General features: G+C 42.7%; 1 protein-coding gene across 1 annotated transcript; it reads left to right on the top strand.

The window, feature by feature from the left end:
* The first annotated feature begins 8,349 nt into the window (after positions 1-8,349).
* On the top strand, positions 8,350-16,216 carry det1 (DET1 partner of COP1 E3 ubiquitin ligase). The gene is made up of 9 exons (XM_070830880.1): positions 8,350-8,630; positions 9,122-9,478; positions 9,671-9,937; positions 10,054-10,266; positions 10,498-10,721; positions 12,663-12,792; positions 13,174-13,364; positions 14,386-14,577; positions 15,392-16,216. Exons 2-9 carry the CDS (start codon positions 9,230-9,232, stop codon positions 15,579-15,581), a joined length of 1,656 nt encoding a protein of 551 aa, XP_070686981.1. The 5' UTR covers positions 8,350-8,630; positions 9,122-9,229; the 3' UTR covers positions 15,582-16,216.
* Positions 16,217-25,352: the final 9,136 nt, after the last annotated feature.

The raw sequence follows: 25,352 nt of genomic DNA, 5'->3' as shown, positions 1-25,352 counted from the left end.
TGTGTCTTTAATATTCACTAGACGGCGACCGACATGATACATGATATTGTGCTAAAAGACTGAAGGTAAACCTGTATGTCCCTGGCAAAAAGGCAGCTTCCTCAGCAGCTGATGATCGTTGTAAAACACACTATATTGTAATGTAGAGCTAGTTAACCCCAGAACACTAACGCCGGGTGATTTTCACCCACGCGATCGTGGCCACGTGATTTTCATTGTGTTTTAGAGCCTTATTATAGGGTCCCCCCATGATACCTTTTTTTCGTTTTATGAGACGTTGTATAGGGGAAGATAAAAGAAGAGTACTTCAATTTGCCATGTATTGTTGCCCTTTTATAACGAATGAAGCACTGCTGCGGATCGTCGGCCACTTGTCATGTTTTTTCAATGCTGCCATAGGGCTAATTTATTAGTCACAATCCTATTGTCAGTGCTATAGTTGCTGTTAGTATATTGGTTGCTGTTTGTTTTTTCTCTCTCTCTCTCTCTCTCTCTCTCTCTCTCTCTCTCTCTGTCCAACCTCCACCCAACATGGACCCTGACAGAAAGCCGCCCACATTGAGCCTGGGTCTGTTCCAGGTTTCTTCCTGTTAAAGGGGAGTTCTTCCTCCACTGTTGCTTAATATAATATCTGATGCTGCTCATGTGGGGATTCTTGAATCCTTAATGTTGAATTCCTGCATCGTTGGGTCTCTCTCTTATTAAATAGTTTGGTCTAGACCTGCTCTTTATGTAAAGCGTCTTGAGATAACGCTGAGAATGAGATAATGAGATTGATTGATTGATTGATTGAATATATTTTGATGAGAAGTATTTTTTTATCGGGTATATCATAATGGGTAAAATATACCCGACGTTAGTGATGGTGTTACTAACTGTTAGGTTAGTGTTCTAGGGTTAAAAGTGGTTAGAATAGTGATGAACCTACAATTATCATCTGAATGTGTATTCATCTCGGCCTTACTGAGCTTTATAGTGAGTTACTGCTCATTGTTTAGCTCCTTTAGTGCTTCACTTCACAGTATTTTTTTCTGTGAAAAAGACCTAAAAACCTGCTATACACTACCTGCCCAGTACCAAACAGGCGATAGACACAGTTAGCAACTATGTTACAAACATAGCAGAGCCTTAAGAGCGAGATGTTTCCTCTTCAGGAGCTGGTAGAGACCAAAACAGAGCTAAAAGATTGGCTGAACACAAACAAGACTTCAAATGACCGACGATCATACGTAACCCTGTTTAGCTTCTTAGCTCACATACTTACATACAAACAGTATGACCTCATTTTAAAGAGAGAGGGCTTTGAGGATGAGGACCCCTCAGTGGGGGCTGCAGCACATTAGTAGTCAATTAGAGAGCCACTGGTATAACCTGCAAGCGTGTTGGTAGGTCTGTGGAAACCTGACTGGTTTTTGTTTTTGGCATTTCGTGCCTTTATGTGGTAGAGATAGTGGAGAGAGTAGACCCCTGATGTTAGGCTTCAGAAACAATGTGTAATGCTTAAAGCTCTTGTTATATGGATATGGTAAAATGATTTATATCATAGTAGTATGTATTACTTATATTCTTCTACTATGTATCACTTCTCCTGTGGATGCACCTTCTCTTTGTCTTCTCCATTGTCTGTGGGTCAGAGTGGACGGAGGCTCCTCCTTTTTTTCTCCTAAAGTGGCTAATCTGAGAACAGTGAGCCCAGCGCAGGCAGGTGCAAGTCTAATTGTGTTTGTGTCCCCCATCTTTAACCTTGCTCCTTACCCCAGACCTAACTTAACCCTAATTCATGCCTCGGTCCACACACTAACCCCCCCTCATTGTTGTTTAGAAGCATGGACCCGTACGCGCAGACGTACGTGTCCACACATGTACAAATCCACGCAGACTATTGTTGAAGTCCTGATGTTTTTAATCAGCAGTGGGGCCCTACCCTGCCAGATAAGCGTCTGGTTACGTGTCTGTAAAGAGCAGTGAGGAAGGCAGAGTCACCTCGGCAGATGGCCCTATCAGTGCTGGGTAAACCAGCGGCCAGCGCGGCTGTGTTTGGCTTAACGGCCTATAAGTAATTCATTGTGTTCACTGAGAAGGAGCATCTGTCGACCCCCACATACACACACACAGTTATGCATAGATGCATAGATAAACATACTTACATGAGCATTCGGTCACATGCACAAATGCAGGCACAGGTACAGGTACACACACACACACACACACACACACACACACACACACACACACACACACACACAGCTTTCAGACTCATTTGTAGTGGGCTGTGCAGGTGGCTGGAGGAAAAGGAGAGGTCTTTGTTCCATGTGACCTGCTCTGATCAGATAACCACCACTGATCTTAGTTAATACTCACTAAGAACTTATTTACCTGCTAACGCGAAGGCAGGTCTGAAAACAGAAGGGAGAGACCGAGGGAAAGAGAGATGATTTAGAAAGAGGAGGAGGAGGGAGAAGAAAGAGCAGCCGTGCAACTGCAGCTCAACAGGAGGTCCAAAACTCCCAACTAAAAACATCTAAATACTGGATTTACATTTTTACACTAATGGTTTGGTCAATTGATGTTGTCTGTCACTTATAGTCTTTATTGAATAAACTCTTGTACAATCACACCTCCTTCTTCATACTACGGCTTCTTAGTCTGTAAACAATTTTACGCCTAAACAGAGAGTGCTATTATAATAATAACATGCAGAGGCTATTCCTTTCGACACAAACATCGACTTATATTGCGTTTCTTTATTCAGAAGCATGGCTGAAAACACCTGCAGCACAGCAAGTCTTCTTAGAAGGAGCGCTCTGGGGATGTGGTAATAATTTCACATATTGCTTTTGATTGGAGCACGAGGCCCGAGACTCCCACTTGGGGGTTTGTATAGGAAATGGAAATAAATGGTAATAACAACTATAAGTTAAGTAACTGTAAGTTAATTATGTCGATTTTGATTACATGATAAATCGAGTGATATTTTGTATTTTTCTTATTGTCAATAAATACCATGAAGACCAAAATCACCATTGAATTTATCCTCTTAATAAATATTGTCCACGTGGCCTGAGCCTAAGCTACATCTTATTCCTCTGTGCCACAGATCTCATCAAATACCATTAAAAACACTGTTGCACTGGGTGACATTTTTCTTAACTACCATGAACCTTGGTCCTGTGGGGATTCTTGCATCCATAATTTTAAATTCCTGAATCGTTGGGTCTCTCTTAAATGAAGAGTTTGGTCTTGACCTGCTCGCTTGGCGCTATATAAATAAAGATTTATTGATTGATTGATTGATTGATTGATGAACACACACACAGTAGTTTATTTTGGGTCCCATTCTCTGCCAAACACTTGTGTGTGTATTAATCCGCATCTGGAAATAGTCCCCATGAATAGTCCTCATTTACTTGTGTTGGCTGACTGAGAAAAACAAACCACAGTGCTGTTTTTTTATTAAAAAAAACGTGAAACAGTATATGGCCTTGATGGACTAATGTGTGGTCTTTTTAGATTTTATGACACCAAGAAAATATAGAATAAAATCAGCATCATCCTTTTAACTGTTATAACAGATGAATTAGAGATGTTTCTTTCAATATTAGGCTACAAGCTACAGCAGCTGCTGCCATATAATGCAGGACCCCAGGAGGACAGATGCAGGATGGGATATTATATACTGTAACATGCGCAACCGCACGTGCTTTTCAAAGTTAACGATACAACATGACAGAGTTACTTTTACAAATACCATTTCCAAATACTGCCAGCAACTGATGGACATGTTCTTAAAGCATGGTTGTTTCCTTCAGCCAGCACTCTGCCAAAGGAATAATAACAGAAAAGTGGCCATCACTCTGCTTTTCAGCTCACTCTCTCAAATGGCAGAAATTACAGGCCTGCTTCGGCTCTAGCTGTTGAGACTCGGCTGTAATGTGTACAGCCGCTCAGTCCCCCACCAAGGCCATTCGCCTCTGACTGAATTGGGAACGTGAGAGGGTAGTGAGGCAAGTTTAGTTGACCTCTTTTTAAGCTTTTCCTTTGAGCATGCTCTCTTTTTCTTTGGGGAAAAATGGCAAAATAATTGTGTTCCTGACTTCTCATCTTGTGCTTCTAACCTGAGTGAGGGGAAAGCTTGACCCTATGGAAAGAATTGGCCGTGTCCCGTTCATGATCAGCGCTCTCTTAATGCCTCTGCTCTGCGCCCAATAACTGTCACACACACACACACACACACACACACACACACACACACACACACACTCATTAACACCCCAGCCTCTGCTCCTATTTCCATTATGTTAAAGCCCGCTGAATAGGAAATACAACAGGAGGTCAATGGCTGAAAAAACACAGAGAGAAAAACTGGGGCGGGTGTCTGTCTGAGGTAATTACTGGATTAGAACTGGAATTGGGAAATGGACATTTTTTGTTGTTTACAATGATCAAGAGAAAGGAATGGATAATTGAAATTTTTCACATTACACAAGTACGTGCACACACATGCAAATGCAAAAACACATACGCAAAACAGCCCACACACACACACACACACACATGCACGCACACACACACTGGCAAACAAGTGTACTGGCTGTAGCATCTTCACTATCCTTCCTTTCCCCCTGGTAACTCACATCTAAAATTATGCCTCACTTGAAGAAAATTGAAATTGAAAATGTGGAACATTTAGCAGGAGGGTTCCCTTATAACCAATTACACACAAGAACCAGAATGCAGCTTCTCGAGGCTGAGGAGTTATTTTCAGCAGAAAATAAGTAACAGGAGGTTGGAGAACATGTATATGATTAATTGAGAGCTGCGTTTTGTTTCGTTTTTTTCCGAATGGGAAAATTAATGAAGCTTCACCAACAAATGACGCATTTAGCCAATCAGCAGTGGAATTTTGCATCTTCTCTTGACTCTTAAGGTTTGATGTCTTGGCCAGATTATTCATGGTGAAATGACAAGAATGGTAATAAACAGCACAGTATGTGTGTGTGTGTGTGTGTGTGTGTGTGTGTGTGTGTGTGTGGTGTCCTGTGTGTATATTTAACCTATGAAAATTTTCCTGATTTGTGTGGGTGGGCTCCATGAAAAGGAAAACATAAAATATCAAAAGAACAGCAGTTGTCTCTTGGCCGGTGCCTCCCTGTTTCATAAACTGTCTGTGGGTAAATATATTCTGAGTGGTGCCAAAGGTCTGAACAGGAAACATTTTAAATGCTGCTGGCTCAAATTTACAGCTGGACATCAGTTAACATGTCTTTTGTCACATGCACCTTCATTTATTTTATTCACAGGCTTGAATGGGACATATTATACATCTTTGTGTACTGTAACTAACTCGATAGTGTCTTATCCACAGGTGTATAGTATATCAACATATATCGTGTGTGTATTCAGTTCTCTGTGTATCTATTTAACTCCACCCAATTATTTTCTGTGCAAATATGAGCTACTTTACTTTAGTAATTCCATCTCGTCCTACTCTATTGTAGGCTTCTGCTCCAACACAGGTCAGGGAACTGCAAGAAATATTGTATTTCTACCCCATTACATTTATTTGACAGTTTTAGTGACTAGTCTCTTTGCAGATTAAGACTTTACATAGAAGAAATATGATGATCTTCGAAAAAAGATAAGTTAGTTATTTATACATTAGTTTAAATTAGCCCCATCGTTTCCCTCTACGATGGTAAAATGTTAATATCTCATAATGATGCGTAATTAGACACAAATGCATCAGTAATAATAATCCAATTGTATTCTATGATATTTTTCTGCACGATGAGTACTTTCACTTTTTACAGTTCAAGTACATTTTGTTAACAATAGTTTTACTTAAGTAATATTTTCATTGCTGTACTGTCATGGGCAATATTTGCATATTGCAGTACTGTGACTTTTGCTTTGAATATTTCTGTCTAGACTGAACCAGATGTTTCAGTATTATATCCTTTCAGAGGAACTGTAAGAAGGACAGTTTGGGCTTTTTTGTTTTTTCACAGATACCTTTGATGAGAAATACTGACCAGATCAGAGAGTCCGGCTTCGGTGGCCCCCCACCCTTTGGGCCCCTGGACCTGTATCCTGCAGACAAGTGTAGCCTATAGCTGCACCTTCCCCTCACCCGACTCTCTCTCTCCTCGCACACCTCTCTCACAGTCCGGCAGTTCACACTTTACGGAGCTGAGGAGACTGCTGCAAACTGGGCTGCCATAATGCATTTGTGATCACTGTAATTTCTCAGAAAAAAGCAGAAATCATCCACTGTCACAAAAGACACGAAAAGTTCATGCTGCATAAGGATTGGAAAGTTACAGTGTTAAAACGTCCTATTGTGCTCTGAAATTAGGCTGGATCGAAAAGTTAAAAGCTTTTGTTAAATGCCAAACACAACTGTCTGAGTAAAAAGATGAAGGAAAAGGTAAAACAATGTATTTCTATTTGCTCCCTATCCTTTGAATAACCTTTTCTAAGTGCCTTTTATATAGGAGCTTTATCAAGTCAATGAATTTGCTCTATACTTTTCATCCACACGTAAATGCTCTTTTAGATATTTCTCTTCTTTATGACGACCACAATAACAGAAACTCTAGACTTTGCATTCTCTTCATTGTTCATAAGACCGGTTGTTGAAGAAAATCGCTGCTCGCACTGGCTGCATTTCTTTACCATCCCTTATTTCCCCTGACTGCTGAAAGGGGGACAATTTGAAGTTTTCAAGTAACTCCATTTTGGGGTAGGGTGATAGTGCCGAAAGGATGCAGTTAAGAGCAAAATTTCTGTGCTGTTTCACCCAGAGAAAGAGTTGTGAACAAGAACAGGAAGAATAGACACTGTCCACTTTGGGCAGTAAAAGCACAGAAGGATGAAAAAAATGATCTTAAATAGGCACTGTGTCTTCTGGCACATACGCTAAAAAAGTGTATAAAAACACTCAGATGTAGACTCTCCATCTCTTCTCTACTTCATGGGCTGATGCTAAAAGCTGAGGCGAGGGTTGTCTGTAGTGTACAGCTTATCAGCTATTTATTAGAAAATAACGAAAGAACAACCAGAGGATAGTACAGAGTTTCTATTTTGAATTACTCCGGTGTGGGTTATTGTTGTGGCACACAAACACGTGCATGTGCACATACATACTGTATACATACACACACACACACGCAATTACTAGACACACACTCAAACACGTGCATTCATGTGCACAAACATTACACAAAGACGCACACACATCCACATCTTGAAGCGCAGGTTTAATCAGGCATAGTTGAAAAGGAAAATGCCATTAGATTTTAAAGTGGATAATTTCACATCCTTCCCTCCATTCATTTCTTCATTTTTCTTTTCAAACTGGCCTTTTATGCCCACTACATGTGCTTTTATGGAAAATTACAACATTTAAACGAGACTCTTTGGTCAGGGATAATTGCACAAAGAACCATTAGCAGTCTTCCAAGACCAATGTACTACGAGCATTTTTCTTTCTCTTTTTATAATGCTATTCTCAAGCCGTAAGAACATGCCTCATAAGAAAGAAGATAATCATAATTTAATTATCTGTCATTATGGGGAGTAAGACAGAGTTCACCTTGGGTTCACTTATGCTACATGCTGTTATAAACAAATCAATTAAATTAAATAGGCTAAACAAACAAGACAGTTATATACACTGTAGGCAGAGTGGGTGACCAAAGGTCTGTTTTCCCTGCTAATTTAGTTAAAGTGATTACAATCATGTTCAAAGTTTGCCACAGCACTCGTGCTCCTCACCTGCAAACCCACCTACTGATCAGTAAATTGGCACTTCAGTGAAAATCAGCAGGTGTGTGTGTGGCTATTGTCTGCTCAAATTCAGTCAAATCTTCCACTGGGATGCTAAGAAAGATATTTATCGTAGCCTGTATTGGTTTTTAATAACAGGCACCAGTGTGGTTTTGGCTGTCATCTTTAACCAGTGTCTAGTCTGACAGCGTGCTGTTTCCAATGTGTTTTGAATAATTAAAAATGCATACATTCATTTATCTCTGTACTCATCTACCATAGGTGCTGTGTTGTACTGTACTGTAGCCACTATGTATGACAGTGTATTCTGTGTTTCTGATGACAGATACATGTCGCCTCAATCATGACTATTATGTTAAACATCGCTGCACTTAACTTTTGGCAGCATCTTAAATACATTTGATTATTTCCCATTAAAGTCTAAAGTCTAAAGTCTACTGCTACAAGCTGCAATACCACTGTTCGCCTGGGGAGGTTGTGGCGGCGCTGTTTAAAACAGCTCTGAGCTACGCTGCAGTCCAGCGCTGCTGCTGTTCTTCTTCTGCGGTTCCTCCACGGCTCCCTCACAACAAACGCAGCGGCTCTTTGACATTTGACGCTAAATGATTCAGGCAGGCGGATATTTGGAGAAATGTGATAGAGTACGTTTAGTCTGGCACTTTGTGAAATAAATGAAGCTGGACGTTTCCCCAGCAACGAGTGGGACAAGCTAGCGGCCGGTAGCTAACTGTAAGTTGTGGAGCTCGTCAGCCAAACTTCACTCCTCGCTAAGACATCCAGCTGAACTTGGAGGACCCAGAAAGCTCCCCAGTAGCGGGTTGGTTGGTTTTTAAAAGCAGCAAGTGAGTAACAGCTTACTGAGTCAAATGTCTAGAAATATAATGAGCGGCAGTTGCTCTATATAGTCTCCATTGAGCTGTTGACACGGTGTGGACCAGACTGAGGCATGTGGACAGAGTCCTCCTGTCTCCTCTATTCAACATGTGACATGGAGCACTGAGAAAAGCTTGATTTACAAATGCTTCGCCTGTCCTTTACATAATAGGTTAATGTTCATATTAAATAAATAGACGCTTTCACTGGAGGCCACCTGTCTGTCTCTGAAGTGCTCACTCTGTCTGACCAGCAGCGAAAGATCTCAGATGTTTTCAGTGACGTGACAACAGCAAGTATCTGTGTATCACATTTGTGTAACTGTAAATATCAAATGTTTCGTTGCCTGTTACAGAAAGTGGAGTTCTTCCCGTCTTTCTGATCAAGTAATTGATCTCTAGAACGTGTTTAACCTGAAACCAAATGCACTTGTCTGTTATTTGTCTCCCTTCTCCAAAAGACACTGGTAAGAAGACTGTGCTTGTGATGTAGTCGTCGTCCCCCTGTACTGGCCGCCCGTCTGACTACCTTCTGAGGAGGGTTTTGATATCACTCTCTAATCACAGCGATGGATGAGGACACTCCGACCCTGAAGCCGAGGCGGATCCAGAATCAAAACGTGGTTCATCGCCTTGAGAGGCGCAGGATCTGTTCGGGCCGACCCGGCGCTCACTGGTACAGAGTTCGCTGCTTCCACCAGAACCTCTTCCCCAACTTCACTGTGGTCAACGTGGAGAAGCCCCCCTGCTTCCTGAGGAAGTTCTCACCAGATGGACGCTGCTTCATCGCCTTCTCGTCTGATCAGACTTCTCTGGAGGTTAGAAGAAAGAAACCTAACTTTCTGATGTTTTTTTTCCCCTCATGTTCCCCTAAACATTAGAGGTAGACTCCTCAAATACCACATATGACTTTATCTTCCAACTATCAAAAGGCCTAGCCTGTAACAGACCTAGTCTATTTAATTAAAAAAATGTGCCTGAGAAAAAGAATCCCAATGTTCCTCCTACAGATATATGAATACCAAGGCTGCCAGGCGGCCCAGGACCTGCTGAGAGGCCAGGAGGGAGAGACTCTTCTAACAGCCAACGACCAGCGTTCCCTCAACATCCGAGGGCGCCTGTTTGAGCGCTTCTTCTCCTTGCTCCACGTCACTAATGTGGCGTCAAATGGAGAACACCTCAACAGGGAGTGCAGCCTCTTCACAGACGACTGCCGCTACGTCATTGTTGGGTCGGCTGTGTACGTCCCAGAGGAGCCCCCCCCTTACTTCTTTGAGGTAACAACAAATTAACAACTAAACTCAAAAAGTATTTAAACTGCTAATTTAATGCAAATGTGCCCCAGTAGTTTGGCTCAGACTCCCCCTTTCATCCATACTTCATCTCCCGCCAGGTGTATCGGAACAACGAATCTGTGACTCCAAACCCCCGGTCTCCTCTAGAGGACTACTCCCTCCACATCATCGACCTCCACACTGGCAGGCTGTGTGACACCAGGTCCTTTAAGTGTGACAAGATCATCCTGTCCCACAACCAGGGCCTCTACCTCTACAGGAACATCCTGGCTGTGCTGTCGGTCCAGCAGCAGACCATACACGTGTTTCAGGTGAGCTGTCTAAATGTGAATGTGCTCACTCAGGGTTCAGCGTTTTCAATCTTTAACGCATGTTGAACTTCTGAGTGATGTTGTAGGAAGTGTTTTCCCATCAGCTATAAAACGCTAAACAGTTTAATTAATAATTAGGCTGTGGACAGACATTAGCATATTTAAGCTAACTATCTTGTTTGTGAGGAGGTACTGCTGCTGAATAGATAATTTCTCCTCTGTCCTTCCCAGGTCACTCCAGAGGGGACATTTCTGGATGTAAGGACCATTGGGCGGTTCTGTTATGAGGATGACCTCCTGACTCTCTCAGCAGTTTACACTGAGGCTCAGGCTGAGAGTCAGCCCGGCTTCCCTCGTCTGTACACTGACAAAACTATCAACTCCCTCAAGCACAGGCTGCTGGTGTACCTCTGGAGGAGGGCTGAGCAGGACGGCAGCGCCACCGCCAAGAGGAGGTATACAATGTTACTCATGCTCTCAGATGATCTTTTTAAAATTGTATTTATTGTTTTCTTTTGCTTCTCACCCAGATCTGAGATGTATGATGTTCACTTATTGAACTCATTGAACATTTCCCACAGTTTCAGTTTCATGGTAGAGGCCAGGACTGTGTTATTGACGTTTAATTTGGCAAACACAGTCATTGGATTGTTGTTTGTTTTGGCTGTTGCATGACTCTGATGTTTACAGAGCATGAAAAGGAGACTTTCTCCATCACAGTTTCCTCTCTCTCTCTGTTTTGCACACAATCTTTACATCCCTTCATCTCCGTCTTGTCTGAGTCAGGAAGCCGACAGCCACCCCTATCTTTGTCTTTAACAATAATGAACAATACAAAAAGTGTCCGACCCCTCGTCCTGATATCGGCACTATAGTACGTCCTTGTGTTGTGATGAGGCGGTACACAAGCTTTGCTCTGTCTCCGTTTGACCAATCGGCAGCAGTCAGCTCTGCAAACTCTCCCTTCATAGTTCCTGAACCATCATAAAGTACGACCTCCATACCAGGAGGTTTTCTAACCCCTAGGACTATCATATAGGAACCATATTCAGACCCTGGGTCTTCTGGTCAAGGCCTAAGCTTGAGAAAGTTCCTGCAGTGAAAACATCCTATATGAGTCAGCTGTATACTGTAAACCAAGCAAAGCACCTATGTTATTAGGAAACTTTAATTTAAAATACCTTAAGTTCCATGAGGCGTATGTTGTAGCAGGCATATAACCATAAGTGACACCAGCTGCTTGTGACAGTTGAGCTGACGTGTGAACCACTGGATAATTCATAGGTGAAGGGTTTTGCAGTAGGTTGTAGGTTTGTTAGTTAGTGCTGCAACAAGTGGGGGAAGTGTGGCGGGAACAATGCTTCGGGAGTAAAAGTCAGGAGGGAACGGCATTCCTGCCCAGATTTTGAAAAGCAACGTTCAATTCAACGTTTTTTTGTATGGGGGAGATGGCATGTAGCCGTTTAGCATTGTTTCCAGTGTGTGTTCATGAGATGAACATGACAGAAGGTTTTGTTAGAAGTCGTGTTGAAGAGCGCTCGTGACAACTGGAGACACTACTCATGTTTTAGCTGCTAATTATCTGGTGATGATGAGGTAATGGCGGCGTGGCTCTGTCAGAGTGGACAGAGGTGCAGAGCTGGATGAACTATGAATATAGCTGTTCATGAATATTATCAGCCACATCTTTGACTGTACAATGAAGTATGCAGTCCTAAGAACAAAGACAGGTTCTGAATTTTGTGTTGGCTGGATACATTTTGCTGACACGATTGAACTGCAGTTTATTCCATGGAGAAGGTGTCTCAGAGCTTTTCAGCCAGCTATGGCTTAAGCTTTGATATTATTTATTTAAATTTATTTTGTTGTTGTGCCCAGCACTTAAAGAATCAGTAGCAAGTTGGGGTTTTTTTTCATGTGGAGTGCAAAACTTTATTATTGTTATTTACTATTTATTGTTGTTTTTATTAATATTCTGTCGCCAAGCCAATTCATCCATTAATTGGCTAATCTTTTCACCACCACTCATTTGGCACACTGCTGTAAAGGCCTCAGAAAACCTCAGAAACTGGCTGGATATTAGACATTCATTCAGTGGTCTGGTTAGTTCCATGGATGTATTATCTGAGCTGGATACTGAAGGCAAGGCTGAAGTATAATAACTGACTGTGTTTATAGCTGGAGGTTTCCTGTCAGCAGTTTTACACACGCCTCTTTAACAGTGGTGGTCTACAGAGAAAATGCTTTTTGGGCTGCAGGGGACTTTACATTGTAATACTGTGAGTGAAAAATTGGAAAGAAGGCTGAGCAGTGGCCCAGTAATCAGTTCTTATAAAACGTCCACGGTTGGTTCACCCAGCTCCTGGTTTTAATCTGCGCTGTCATGATGCTGCCAGGTTCTTCCAGTTTTTTGATCAGCTGAGGAGGCTGAGGATGTGGAAAATGCAGCTGCTGGATGAGCATCACCTCTTCATTAAATACACCAGCGAAGACGTGGTCACACTCAGAGTCACCGACCCCTCTCAGGTACACACACACACACACACATCTGGATTCCTCCCTGTGGTCTCTTTGTTGCTCTCCGCTGCCTCTCTTGTGTCTTTTGTCGTTTGTGCTGTAGAACAGGGATTCCTCTTTCAGGTCTCCAAGGACATGTTTCTCCTACAGATTCTATGCAGTCCTGGGATTCTTTCATGGCAACACCACATAGATCTAATCAATGTTTGTTTTATTTACACAAAATCTATTTTCGTCTCACCAATGGAGAATCTCGTAACCTTGGGTAGATTGTATTGTATTGTAAAAAAAAATAAACATCTGCAGTGGAAGGAAAAAAAATGCAGAAAAATATCGAATCTGTGTTTGTTTTCTCTGAACCCTCATCCCCCTCCGCTTTTTCTCTCACAGCCATCGTTCTTTGTCGTGTACAACATGGTGTCTACAGAGGTGCTGGCCGTCTTCGAGAACACCTCCGACCAGCTGCTGGAGCTGTTCGAGAACTTCTGCGACCTGTTCAGAAACGCCACGCTGCACAGCCAGGCCGTCCAGTTCCCCTGCTCCGCCTCATCCAACAACTACGCACGGCAGGTCCAGAGAAGGTACAGAGGAGCACTGCAGGAAATTCGATTATTAACCTGAAATACCAAATGTTTTCCTGCCAGGATTAAATTAATTTCAGTTTGAGCGTAATTGTGCTGGCAAACTGTTGGTTCTGAGGGTCTTGGCTGAGTTAAAGAAAAAAACTGCACCTGATGGTTTGCAGCTAAATGTCAGGGAGGATTTGAAGACAGAGGTTAGGAAGGGAAGCGCATCAGCAGAGCTCGCCTGGAGGAAGAGAAAGGAGTTTTAGGACTTAATCTGGATATAGGAGACAGACATTAAGAGAGTCAGCGCTGCTGGAGGAGCTTTGATTGAATTTGGCTGTTGGACTCACCAGCGTAGGTGACAAAATCCTCTGTGGAAGGTGAAGAGACAGGACGGGGGGAGGGGGATCGTGGAAGGAGGAGACGATAGAAGATAGTTTGAGCGAGGAGAAGAGCTTAGAATTGGATGTTAGAGTGGTGAAAACCGATGTCTGGAAGAGTGAGAGGAGGAATTGAAAGCTGGCGAGCACATGCAGTAAATCAGATTTGTAGCACTTACAACTAACTGCCAGCTCACCAGTTCACTGGGCTTTAAACGGCCACTAACCAAGTGTAGAGAGACAGGCAGGTCTGCAACAATGTTGCACAATACTGGGTGTGAGGAGAGACTAAATGGATGGAGAGCTTAAACGGTTGGAAGTAGACAATGGGGGAGGGAAAGGGAGACCACGAGTCACTGCTGAGTGCTGAATAGCGACTCTTGGGTCTATAATTTAGCAAGGGAAGGTTTGAAAGAATAAATGCCTTTTTTTTTGTCCCTGGCCAGCCTAGTTCAGACATTTATTGCATGAAATTGAGGTTTTGAGCTGTTATTCTCCAAAGCACAACAACTACAGTGGAAACATAGCTGTTTGCTGTGAAGTCGTTGGAGTTTTACATGTAGGCCAGCGTGCTGAAAGAGGCGCATTCACCGATGAAGACTCCCATTGTTGTTGTAATGTCGCTGCGCTCATATCCCTGTCCATCTCTGCCCCAGATTCAAGGACACCATAGTGAACGCCAAATACGGCGGGCACACCGAGGCGGTGCGCCGGCTGCTGGGTCAGCTGCCCATCAGCGCCCAGTCCTACAGCAGCAGTCCTTACCTCGACCTCTCCCTCTTCAGTTACGATGACAAGTGGGTGTCAGTGATGGAGAGGCCCAAGACCTGCGGAGACCATCCCATCAGGTACGGACTCTTATGGTGGGAATGATGTCACACCGTCACCTGATCAGTGAATAACGTTACTAACAGTGTACCCTTAAAATAAGATTCAATAGGGCAAGTAGTTGTTCAAGTCATTCATAAAGCAAAAAAAGGCAAACATTCATTAATTCTGAATATCTTTGGAATTGGGCTGTTGGCAGTGTCAGGACGTCGCCTTGACTCAGGGGTACTGTGATGGCAATTTTTCACAATTTTCTAAACGCTGAAGAAGCGTTGAATCTGTAATGGAAAAAATAATTAGTAATATATCACTCATAAACCTGATCAGTTAAGATCAGACATCCAGCATTTGGTTGGCTCTTAAAGGAGGACGGGAAGTGTCAACCTGTGTGATTTGGATGAGGGTGAGAAGAGAAGAGATCTGCAGTTTATATTCTACTATCCATTTTGTTAGGATCTTCATCTGAAAATGTCTGCGGCACATCCCACTCTGTAGTTTAACATAGAAAGCATCACTTCTGTTCAAGGCTCGTCCATCAGAGAGAGTTACATGTTTATAGAGTTCATATCTGATGCGATGTGTTTGACGAGTGTTCACAGAACAGTACCCTGTGTTTGCTTGCTTTCCGGCCTTTGGTTCCTCTTTATATTCATTCATTCACGTTACAGCAGACAGTTGAGACGTGCACAGTTCTGTGGTAACAGTGGCTACTCCAGAGGGAGTAATGGCAGCGTGGATCTGTGTCATACAGAGAGGCCTTCAGGGACCAGCAGGCTGGACCAGATGAAGAATTTAATTGCCCTCCTTCCTCTCCCTCCCTCTCTCACCCACTAGGTTCTACGCACGGGACTCTGGCCTGCTGAAGTTTAAGATCCAGGCGGGCCTGCTGGGACGGCCGGTAAATCACGCCGTGCGACGCCTGGTCGCTTTCACCTTCCACCCCTTTGAACCCTTCGCCATCTCAGTCCAGCGCACCAACGCAGAGTACGTGGTCAACTTCCACATGAGGCATGTCTGTGCGTGAGGAGCTCGTGGACTCACACTTGGAGTGAAATTGCAGCATGTTAGGCTTCTGTTAGCAGCCACTGGTGACAAAACAAGAAACATCCTTCATCAGGGGGCACAAAACAGTTTGTTCTGTTAGTCACCTCCTCCTCCAGAGAAATCAGCAGCCCTCTCCCTGCATTCTCCTCCGCATGGAAACCACTGTTCCTCTCCCCTCTCCCCCACCATCACATTGGTCACTCCACTTCCACCCCTCCTCCCCCTCCGCGCGAAAGCAGCAATTCTGCCTTTTCCTTTCGTCTGCACCGCTTCGCCTCCTCTTTCCCCCTTCCTCCGCAGAACAAAGAGGGACCTGTAGGGAGGAGAGGCTGGAATAAGTGTAAATGGAGATGTAGAGAGAGTGATTGATGTGCGACGAAGGTGGGAGCAGTAGGTAGCCGGACCTTTTAGAAGGAACCAAAGGTGTTTTCTTTTTCCTGCCGTGCACCGAAAGCTGCACATTCATATGAGAATAGCTCATCCAGTTGGTCCATGACCAGCTGTCCAACAGCACATGGATGGGGAAGCTGGTCATTTTATATTGTATTGTTTTTACACTTTTTTTACATGTTGCCACTTGTATATATTTTATGCCAATAAAATTGTCTAAATTTTGCTGTTTGTGTTTATTTCCTGCTGAGTTTTACAGAAAGAGGGACAGGGAGCGTTTTTACATTTTAATGCATGCAGGTAGCTGCACACAGTAGCTATGGTTCCATATTTAACTCGATATATGAGCACTTTAATACGGGGCAGGGAAAACCTTGGAGGTCAACAAACCTGATGTAGTAATGGTATTGCCTTCCACCTCCTACCTGTCTTCCTTAACCTGTGTATTTTCTCCCATATGTAGGAGAAAACAGTGCTTCATATACTGTGTGTGCGTGTGTGCTGCTATCAATGAGAGTGGAAAAGCATTGGCGTGGATAAACAATTGCAAACATTGTTTCATGTGGCTGAAACTGTTTTGTCATACAGCAGATTCAGTACTTTTCCCATCATGCTTTGTAAATGACCTATCTAGTAATCTATTTATTAACTAGCTGCACAGACAGTCGACAGTTCTCAAAAACATCTCACTGCATATCTTAATGCCACGAGGCCTCATAATGAACCTGTAATGATGTCTGCACCGCATACGGAGAGCAGACAGTCGATGTGTCATCATATTTAATTTGACTCCTGATTCTCGCAGTCTGTTCTCCTGCAGTGTATAGGATGATAACGTTGCTGTTGTATATCAGGTCCATCTGTTCCTCAGACGAAGGCACCGGACGTGTTTAGCTCAAAGGTGTTAAATTTTTTTTTTTTTTTTTTAAAACACGAACACACTTGGCTGTAAACAAAACTACAAATATGCAAATGCGCCAACACCCCCTCACAAACACACACACACACACACCTGACATGAATGCAAAGCTGCTAATACATGAACAGGCACATGTGTGATAAACCGACATTAGGGCATAAAACCCACACCCAAGCAGCTGCAAGAGGTCATGGTGGTATGGAGAGCAGGTGCTGAGGGATTATGTGTTCTCCTAGCCTCTGGTTACACACTACAGTGGACCTGGGAGGTGTGTGTGTGTGTGTGTGTCTGAGAGACCGACTAACAGCGGTTTAAGGCAGAGGGAAGAAGGTATTTATGGATGAAGAGATGATGGAGAGATGAAAGAACTGGAGGACTGGTGAGAGAAACCAGGACACAGGGCGGTGGTGATGTGTGGATCGATGCAGTGTGAGCGCGCCGACTGTGTTATGCAGCTGCTTAGTTTTGCATAAGCGCAGTAAATACTATCTTGTAGATCGAGGCTTAAGGAGGCCATGTTATGTCATATTGTCATTACAGTGTGTTTGTGTAAGCTGGTGTGTGACAGCATGCTGTGATAATCAACTAATTGCAGGAAGTGCAGCCAGCAGGCACAGACAGGCCTACATATAGGAGACACACTGCCTATAGAGAGCATTTGCTGGCTGAGGCGAGGTAGTCCTCCCTCTCACATGCTCGTAGCTCTGTGATTGTTTTAAGACATATTCGAGCTGTTTTTGCCCAATCAAAAGCTGCTAGTGTCGACGTTAACTCTCCTTATATCTAAAGTAAGAAATAATCAGCTTTTCATTTTCCCCAAAGGTGTTTCAAAGCCAGGATCCTGGAGTTAAAGGCACTGCTGGACTCCTCAGTGCAAACACACATAATAAACTACTACACGAACCCAATGCCTGCCAGCTCCCAGGACAATAACAACTATGTTGTATCCGTCCTATTCTCAAGAATGAGGTAAACCCAGAGCCTTCTCCCTGACCTTGGTTGCTACGGAAACATAACCGCTCTCTGCTTGGTAACCTAGTCTTTTCTAATTGCTGTTGTCTTGGCAACAGCGCAACCAATGTAATCCAGAAAAGGCCACGATCCTAAGTGTTTCCTGTTGCAGTGCTCGTCTTCTCAGAAAAGTCGCAAAACACGCACAGCCACATTTAATCATTTAGACAACGGTCACCTGGAAGAGCCAAAGGGCCGCGGTCCACAGGGGGAGCTTCTGGCTCCGCAGGCGGCTCGTTGGAGGGAAACAAAGCAAACTGAACACTGAAACATACAGTGAGAGCACTTGTGGATCTGCAGTGTCCACACCTTTACTTAATACGAGGTATCTCATTTCAGCTTTGTGAACATTCAGTGATTCTTTGTGGCCTCCAAAAGAACATCAGAGCCTGGAGTTTCTCTTTTCAGCTGCTGCTCTTCTGTCAGTTCATGGTCAAAGCACAACCAATAACTCAAGCTGTGTCTACTTCCCGAGGCTACAAGAGCAGTTGAAAACTCACACACACACACACATATATATAGGAGAGGCCTTTACTGTATTATAGTTGGGTTTTTTTTCAATTCAGCTCAGTTCCAGTTAGTTTCCAGTGGGTTTGTTTCATTTCTTATTGTTTAAAAATGTTTCCTTTTAGTTTAGTTTTTGTCAGTTTCAATGTTAGTTTTAGGTTTTCTATCATTAAAATATGGGGGTATTGGTCAGGGGGGGTTTAGGAAGTTCAGACGTGGTATTACAATACAAACACAACACTTAGTGAAGGCAGCTGACCCCACTCATGGAGACCTCTCAGCTGCTGATATATTTGACCACACGATTAAAAGATATTTCCTGCATATCTTTATTTTAGTTTAGTTAGTTTTGAACGTATACAATATCACCAGTTAGTTACACTAAGTGTAACTAGTTAGTTACGTTACATTCATATTATTTTAGCTAAGTCGCTTCGTTTGATTTAACTATAATAACTACTCACAATAATAAACTAGATTTCTGTGGGTCACAAAATATCACAAAAGAAAGAAAAAAAGAACACCTGTATTTTTGTTATTTTGAAGCTGTCCTATCTAATGACGCATTAACTCCAAAAAACATAACCTTGGAAAATGAAAAATGAAATGAGTCTAAATGAGTCTAGTGTCTTGTACTGCAGGATAAGACACTAGCTTACCAGAATGTTTCCCTTAGAGTCACACTTGACTTTATAACAATAGTTTTTATGTGTTGTTTTATATTTTATATGTATATATACAGTATTGTACAAAAGTATTAGGCGGGTGTGAAGACATGCTGTGAAGTAAGAATGCTTTCAAAAACATAAAATGTAATTGTTCAATCAATTTACAAAATGCAAAGTGAGCGAACAGAAGAAAAATCTCAATCAAATCAATATTTGGTGTGACCACCCTTTGCCTTCAGGTTTCTCCCAGGCAAAGATTTCAGAGCACACTGGAGCTCTTTTGAAGAAGCACAAAGAAACGGGCAACGTTGAGGACTGTAGACACATTCTGCTGACTTCCCTTCCAAATCTGAAGATGTCCAGCAGTGCCATAACCGGTGGGACCCATTGACACCAGCCAACTGTCTGGAGAAGACTGGCCAGAAGTCTTCATGGAAGAATTGTGACCAAAAGGCCAAACCTCCAACGTGGAAACATGTCCAAGTGACTCAACTATGCATGAAAACATGGGAACTGAGGTGCAGAAAACTTGCAGCAGGTGCTCTGGACTGATGAGTCAAAATTTGAAATATTTGGCTGTAGCAAAAGACAGTTTGTTCACCAAAAGGCTGGAGTTGGGGATTTGGTCAGAGTTAATGGTGTCCTGCTGAGAAATACAGGCAGATCCATCATGCAATACCATCAGGGAGGCGTCCGATTGGCCCCAAACAGTCAAATACAGTCAGTGTCATTAGGAACTATCTTCAGCATAAAGAGGAACAAGGAGTCCTGGAGGTGATGGTGTGGCCCCCACAGCGCCCCGATCTCAACATCATCCAGTCTGTCTGTCTTTACATGAAGAGACAGAAGGATCTGAGGCAGCCGACATCCACAGAAGATCTGTGGTTAGTTCTCCAACATGTTTAGAACAACCGACCTGCTGAGTGCACCTGGAAGAACTGATGCTGTTCAGAAGGCAAGAAGTGGTCACACCAAATACTGATTTGATTTAGATTTTTCTTCTGTTCGCTCACTTTGCATTTTGTAAATTGATAAAAAAATAAAAATAAACAGTTAAATTGTATGTTTATGAAAGCATTCTTACTTTACAGCATTTCTTCACACCTGCCGAAAACTTTTGCACAATACTGTAAAAATATAAAAGATATTCTATTGGTTATTAATTATTACCTTATATTCTGTTTTATGTTTTTTGCCCTATATATACATACATATATATATATATATATATATATATATATATATATATATATATATATATATATATATATATATATATATATACATATATATATATCTTTGTATGTTTTTCATTTCATTTTAATATTTTTCCTTATCTTATCTTATACATATATGTTTTCCTCAACAGCGCTCCCAGCCAATGAATTTTGAGTGTACTTGTCCAACCAGAGTGACAGGGCAGGGCAGGGGTCGTCTTAGTTTCATATTTTCAGCCTTCCATTGATGCATCTTTAATCGTTATAAAAAAGCTATACAGACTCAGGCATTGTGTTGGTTATATGATCATAGATGATGAACATCATCTGATCTATTTGATATTGTATATTTTTTACATTTGGAATCCAGGGTGGGGTAAAAATATTACAGCTCAGTCCCAGGTCACCCATCACAGCAGTAATAACCTGTTTTTTTTTGGTTTGATTATTGACATGTCTGATTACACAGGGGGAAGTCACTTTGGTTGCCTTTGGGCTTGATTTAAGTAGCTCGGAAGGGAAATAATTCATATTTTTGATCAGTAAGTTGGGAAGTGATGTGATTGAAGCTGAGTTTAATGTTGAATGTGCCTGCTTTTGCAAAGGGCCCAAAATGGCCCAGTGAAGCTCCAATCAGCAGAGGAGAAACAGCGACGCACTACATCCAAACACACATCAGCCCTGTCCTGACGGACAGCAGAATGTTTCCATTCTGGCCGCTTGTTACTGTGGTTTCAAAACCACTGCATCACCCACAGTCCACTCCACTCTGATGGATTAGAGCGGAGTAGAGCAGTGGGGGGGTTCAAGTTGACTCAAACTGGTGAAAAATACAGGAAGGGTGGCGAAGGAGGAAAGACGGAAGAAAGAACAGATAATCATATGGATACAAGGTAGTGGCTACAAAAAGGTCAGGAAAGATTTACCGGGGGGGTTGGGGGGTGGTTCATTATCCCCTGACATATAAAAGGCAGCCAGAACGTTCACTGATGACGAACGGCCCCTGGTTTTATTATAACTCCTAACATGGCTGCCATATTTCTTCTGTTTTAGTCCACTCTGGTGGACAGTGTTACTCCCATCCGCTGTGGCGGTCAAACCATCTGCCAGCGTCTATTCAATCACAATCAGCAAGAATAATAACGCATATATAGCAGAAACCTGTTTTTTTTTTTCAATTGCCACATGTACTACTACCACTACCACTACTGCTAATAATAATAACAATAATAATAATAATACCTTTATCTATGTGGTTCTTTCAAAACAAGCTACAAAACACTTTACATAGAATTACAGTTCATAAAATATTATGATGATCATTTTTAAAAAGCGAGGGTAAAATTGTGAGTGTGTAAAAGTGACAACACGTTAGCTTCCCTGATCTCCTGCTGCAGGTCCCTCCATGGCTGAGGGGCCCGGTCACCTTTAATTTGAAGGTTTGACCGAGGCATGAGCTCTGAGGCCTGTCGGGGGTCAGGAGGTCAGCTTTATATTCAGGAGCTAACGTCACACAAGCCTGAACAGTGATCATTGAAATTTTAAAAACTATTCATAGACAGCACTAATGGCAGCTATCGAGACTGGCCGCGCAGCAGGTCTCAGTGTTTTGCGCAGAGATGAGATGAAAAAGGTCAATTGAAATTTTGTTTGTGCTCCTCAAAGCACTGAAAAATTCCATTTAGAAACTCTGCAGTGTGTGGCCTTTTGTCCAGGTTACTCTGGCAAATCACCAGACCTTTTCACCGGGACTGTTTCCATCACATAAAGTAGCTCTTTTTACCGCGAGCTCTGTGGAATGTTCAGAGTAACCGGGACATTTGTCTGTGAAAGACAAATTTTTGTTTTGTGTTTTCACTGCTGAGAATCCAAAAAATGTCTTTTTGACTCATCTCCACTAAATGAACTACTTGTTCTCATCCACATTTCCTCTGAGTCCCTAATCATTTTGCATTGCTTCTACATACATCAATGGATACACAGTGGAAACCATTTCACATGATGTCAACACACACACACACACACACACACACACACACACACACACACACACACCCAACCTCCACCTTTAACCCCTTCATATCCCTCGCCTGTTATTGTTATCGACCACACTAGTATGGTTCCTCCCTGTAATATATAACACTGTAACAGTGTCAACATTTCATATCACAAGGATTAGCACTTCAGCCATCTGTGCAGCTGATCGAGGCCAGTTCTGCACTTGTGGAGCCTCCTCCTCCTCCGTCAAATCACAACACCACCACCTAATGAGTGGAGGGAGCACACTCAGGAGGGAAGCAGAGGGTCGAAATATTGACAGCAAATATTTGATAGTAGGGTAGGGGTGTCCTCCGGCTCATGGGCGTGTGCTCGGACACAGAATGGACACGCACACGCTGCAACACCCAAAGTCATCATTTCATGTGTTCTCAGCTGTCTTGGACTTGGAGTAAGAGAGGGGTGGATGCACACACACACACACCCCTCAGGGCCTGCAGTATGCTGAGACAAATACACAGCTTGACTGAGGTGGATGGTGTGTGTGTGCTTGAGTCCGCAGATCATTTCTAACTGACTTCATATCTGCCGTAGACACACTCAGTTGGGTGCCAGCACTTGCACACACACAAACACTAACAACCATTCAATACACACACACACACACACTCTCTCTCTCACACACACACACACACCTGACTGAGCACCAGTTGGGGTTTTCAGGTGGAAGTCCGCAGGGAAGGCTTCACAGCATGGCCGACCTAAAAATATAATGCACTGGGAGGCCCTCTGTGCACAAACAAACATGGTAATGTCAGCCATTCCTACAGAAATGAACTGCTGGAGACAAGCACAGAAAATATCATCCATGTCATGTGTCAGTGAGTAAGAGAGTGAAACAAAGACCTCTTTCATGTGAAGGACATGGTTATGATGTTAATTTGCATTTAGGAAACTGACACAGACATGACAGGGTCCTGCCTTGTCAGCATGCAGCAGAGGCTCTCCTGATTACACTAAAAGGCAAACTGAGGCGAGTCTCAAACTGCTTTAACACCAGTTTGTCCATCCTGAAGTACAGAGTGTGGTTGGCTGGACCCTGGTCAGTGCGCCAGGCTTTGCCTGCCCCCCCCCTCCAGCTCTGCTTCCCCTGACAGCACAGATTAGCAGCAACAAGTGATCAGAGTTCTCCACCTGCTGGACAACAGGTAGAACTGCATCTTCTGCTCAGCCTACTCTCTCTGAACTACAACTACCACCAGCCCTGATGTCCATGAGAAGAGATGAGAAGTACCCAGTCCTGGACTGAATTACAATTTTGTTCATTTTAAGCTACTTGTACACCACCTCTGAGGAAAATAACTGTTTAACTCCACCACATGTAGGCCTGTCGCTGCTTACCTTAACATATTTCACATGCCAAACACATTTGGATCTCACACTTTTGATGAATTGCTGTAGATTAAACTACCAAATTACAATTTAGTAGTAGTTCAAAGTAGTTGAACAGCAGCTCCAACAGTTAATTTCTGTGTATGTCAATGATTTAACATTCAGTTTAAGCTTAAACAAATGAGCACTTTTACACTGGAGGTTGTCCACATCTTAGCTAATACTTGCTTCATTTCGCTGAAGTATAACATCGTCTGAACAACTTTTTCTTGTCACTGTATGTTTCCCTGTGCTGTCGCCACTTTACTCCACTTAATGATCAGTCCATGAACCCTGGATTCAGGGATCCAGCTTAATTTTAACTTGATCTTACGAGCAGATGACAGCTCACCTGGTGACCCTCCAGGCATAGTTACATTTTATTTTAATATCTTAAGACTGAAATCTGTTACTTTGCCACATGTTGTTGTCCTCTCTACCAGAGATGTGTACCTGGAATGACACACAAACTGTAAGACAACACAGCTATAGGGAAAGGTTGTATGGAAGTGGGATGTTTAAAGGTCCCATATTAGGCAAAATTCACTTATTAATGTCTTTTCAACATAAATATGTCTTTAGTGACCACCAAACAATGAGAAAAGACTGTCTTATCTTCTTTTTTCCTGTCACATCTTTCAGTAAGTGTCTGAAAACACACCATTTAGATTTGCCACCGCTTATGATGTCATAAGGGGATCTTTTGATCATGTGACCTCATCTAGCCATTCAGCAGGCCGACGAATGTCGCCACTGAAAATCTCCTGAATCCACGTTGCTGTTTGCCATTCTTTTCCCTCACTAACACCAGGTCCTGGTAACACCAAGACGTCGAAGACGAGAGCGAAGCAGCAGATTGTTTCTGTTCCTCTGAAACAGAGCGTTCAGACAAAGGCTGGAAACAGCTGCAGCAGCCATGTCTGCTGTGAGAAAAACAATCTAGTTTTTGAACATTTAACATTATTGAAACATGTAAACCTGTTCTAGGTGGACCTCCAAATACATGTATGAACTTGAAAATGAGCACAATATGGGAGCTTTAATAGTGCAAAGTATACGCAGCGTCCCAGCCACTGTAAAGGTGTAATTCTGCTGGTTCTTGTGTTTTATGACAGTCCATCTAGCAGCTTATTAATTCAAAAAAATTACATACACCAGCTCAATTTGAATTAAAATTCTGGGCCAAACATGGCATAGACATGGACAAGTCCACAACTGCGATGAGAGGACCGGTTGCCACGTCTCTGCGAGGGATCTGACAGACTGGAAAGCTCAGTCTGTCAAATAAACATCTCTGTTAAATGGCACAATCACATAAACGTATGCAAATAGCCACCATGAACATAACACTACCTTTAGAGTTACTGCTCATGTGGCTCAGAGATGTGCTTTGTGCTAACGGGTTAGCTCCATGGATGCATGGTTGGCCCATAAACCAACAGTCTGGGATTTTTTTTCTACAGCTCGGTGGCTGGGTGCTTCATGCACCCACCTTCACACTCAACTATATTTGACTGTTGGGCTGTCGCTATTATTATTATGTTATGTTGTTGTCATATTTGTTATTTCAACAAATAAGACCAAAAAAAATGCTTGCAAAAAAGTTGCAA

This window comes from Pempheris klunzingeri, chromosome 5 (genome assembly GCF_042242105.1).
Source record: "Pempheris klunzingeri isolate RE-2024b chromosome 5, fPemKlu1.hap1, whole genome shotgun sequence".
NCBI lineage: Eukaryota > Metazoa > Chordata > Actinopteri > Acropomatiformes > Pempheridae > Pempheris > Pempheris klunzingeri.
This window is presented reverse-complemented; position numbering and strand designations above follow the sequence as displayed.